Source organism: Trichinella spiralis, assembly GCF_000181795.1.
Source record: "Trichinella spiralis strain ISS 195 chromosome Unknown Scfld5261, whole genome shotgun sequence".
NCBI classification, from domain to species: Eukaryota; Metazoa; Nematoda; class Enoplea; order Trichinellida; family Trichinellidae; genus Trichinella; species Trichinella spiralis.
Genome location: NW_003532200.1, coordinates 2,898 through 4,371, shown reverse-complemented (window position 1 = coordinate 4,371; position 1,474 = coordinate 2,898). Strand labels below are relative to the sequence as shown.

General features: G+C 33.0%; 1 protein-coding gene across 1 annotated transcript; it reads left to right on the top strand.

Annotated features, from left to right (window-relative positions):
* The first annotated feature begins 497 nt into the window (after positions 1-497).
* On the top strand, positions 498-1,474 carry Tsp_12548 (hypothetical protein). The gene is made up of 4 exons (XM_003366869.1): positions 498-615; positions 681-842; positions 906-1,053; positions 1,225-1,474. The coding sequence occupies exons 1-4, from the start codon at positions 498-500 to the stop codon at positions 1,472-1,474; spliced, it is 678 nt and encodes a 225-aa protein (XP_003366917.1).

Here is a 1,474-nt window from a genome sequence, read left to right as displayed (position 1 = left end):
CCAGCTAGCTACAGTATTTAGACCATCTCTCAAAGAAATACCGTTAATTGCGGCACAGGAAATTGAGAAATATAAAATATTTAAATATGACTAGATATAAAATCATTCGACCGATCTCATTTTTTGCATTTATGAAATCAGGGACGCAAATAGAAAACAAAACAATAGTAATGCTAACAGCCATCAAGTAAATGATAACTATATTTTCTTGAATAATATTGATGAATAAATTTTTGATAATGAATATGTTTCAGATACAACAAAATTAATAAAATCAAGATAAATGTTAAAAATTAAAAAACACATTTATATGAATGTCGATTAAAAAACCTTGATTGTTTAATAGCAGTACGGTAACTGTAAAGTAAATAACATTCATTGTGAAGTCACTTTAAGCGAAATAAAGGTATATATAAGACTGGTTTAAATTTTTATTTCATTCTTCAAAAATTCGGTTGTTGTACGCAGAAACCGCAGGAGCAGAAATTTTTGTTAGCATGTTAAACCCGGATTTCGAAAGGTTTGACTCGTTCGTGTGTAGCTGGAACTCCTGTCAAAAACTGTGGTTTATTCTTGTTGATGATGGCAAATATCTAGATTCACGCCTTGGTCTAGGTAACCATTAATACCGTAATGAACCTTCTTATAAAAGAACGATATTTACCCAAGTCCACTTTTAGAGGAAAAGAAGCCTGACTCATCAAGTGGCCCGTCATTGGCAAGCATAGAATCCAAATCACGATTAATGGGCCTGGCATCAAGGAATGCGCACCATAATATCACCAATGTAATTTCCGCCCCAAATTTCAAGTGTATTACGGCAGCTGCCGGATTTATTAGAGGTAACATTAAGCAAATACAAATGATCATCATGTTTTTGATAATTTGTTAATTATTTTTATAAGGATACGAAGATGCAGTGAAAATGGCAGAAAAATTGCTGACTATCAAAATCGATGGCGGTTTTGCAGAAACTTATTTTGCTTTCAAGTTTCAGAGTCAGTTTCGCTTGCTCGCTATTGAAAATGGATATCGCGTTGACGAAACATATGAGTATGAATTACATTGTCATAAATAGACTCAACAACCGTTCTTCAAATAGTTATAAATAAAGTTTATATTTGTATGTTCACATATGAAAATTTTTATCAGTTTTCTTAATATTCATAATAATATTTATAAATTTATATACAGCAATACTAATGGAATTTATACATTTTTTAGAAGTTCAGCAATATTTCCAGTAGAGTACCACCATCATCCGCATCTTCAATTGGAGAAGCGATTAGCAACAACCATGGAATCAATGAAAGAAAAGTTTGCAGGTGCTTGGGATAATATAGTGGTTGTGTTTGTGCATGATTCTCTGAAGAGCGACTTGGAAAGCATAGTCGATAAGACACCGAAACCGTTGGAACTACCTATGGGCGATGCAGAAGCTTCTCCGGAGAATAACGAGGAAAATAAAACCTGA

Bases quoted from the DNA above. Each gene is read 5' to 3' on its own strand.
- Tsp_12548 (XM_003366869.1), top strand. From the start codon at position 498: ATGTTAAACCCGGATTTCGAAAGGTTTGACTCGTTCGTGTGTAGCTGG. The intron at 616-680 runs GTAACCATTAAT...GTCCACTTTTAG, and splicing joins AGATTCACGCCTTGGTCTAG to AGGAAAAGAAGCCTGACTCA. The intron at 1,054-1,224 runs GTATGAATTACA...TACATTTTTTAG, and splicing joins CGCGTTGACGAAACATATGA to AAGTTCAGCAATATTTCCAG.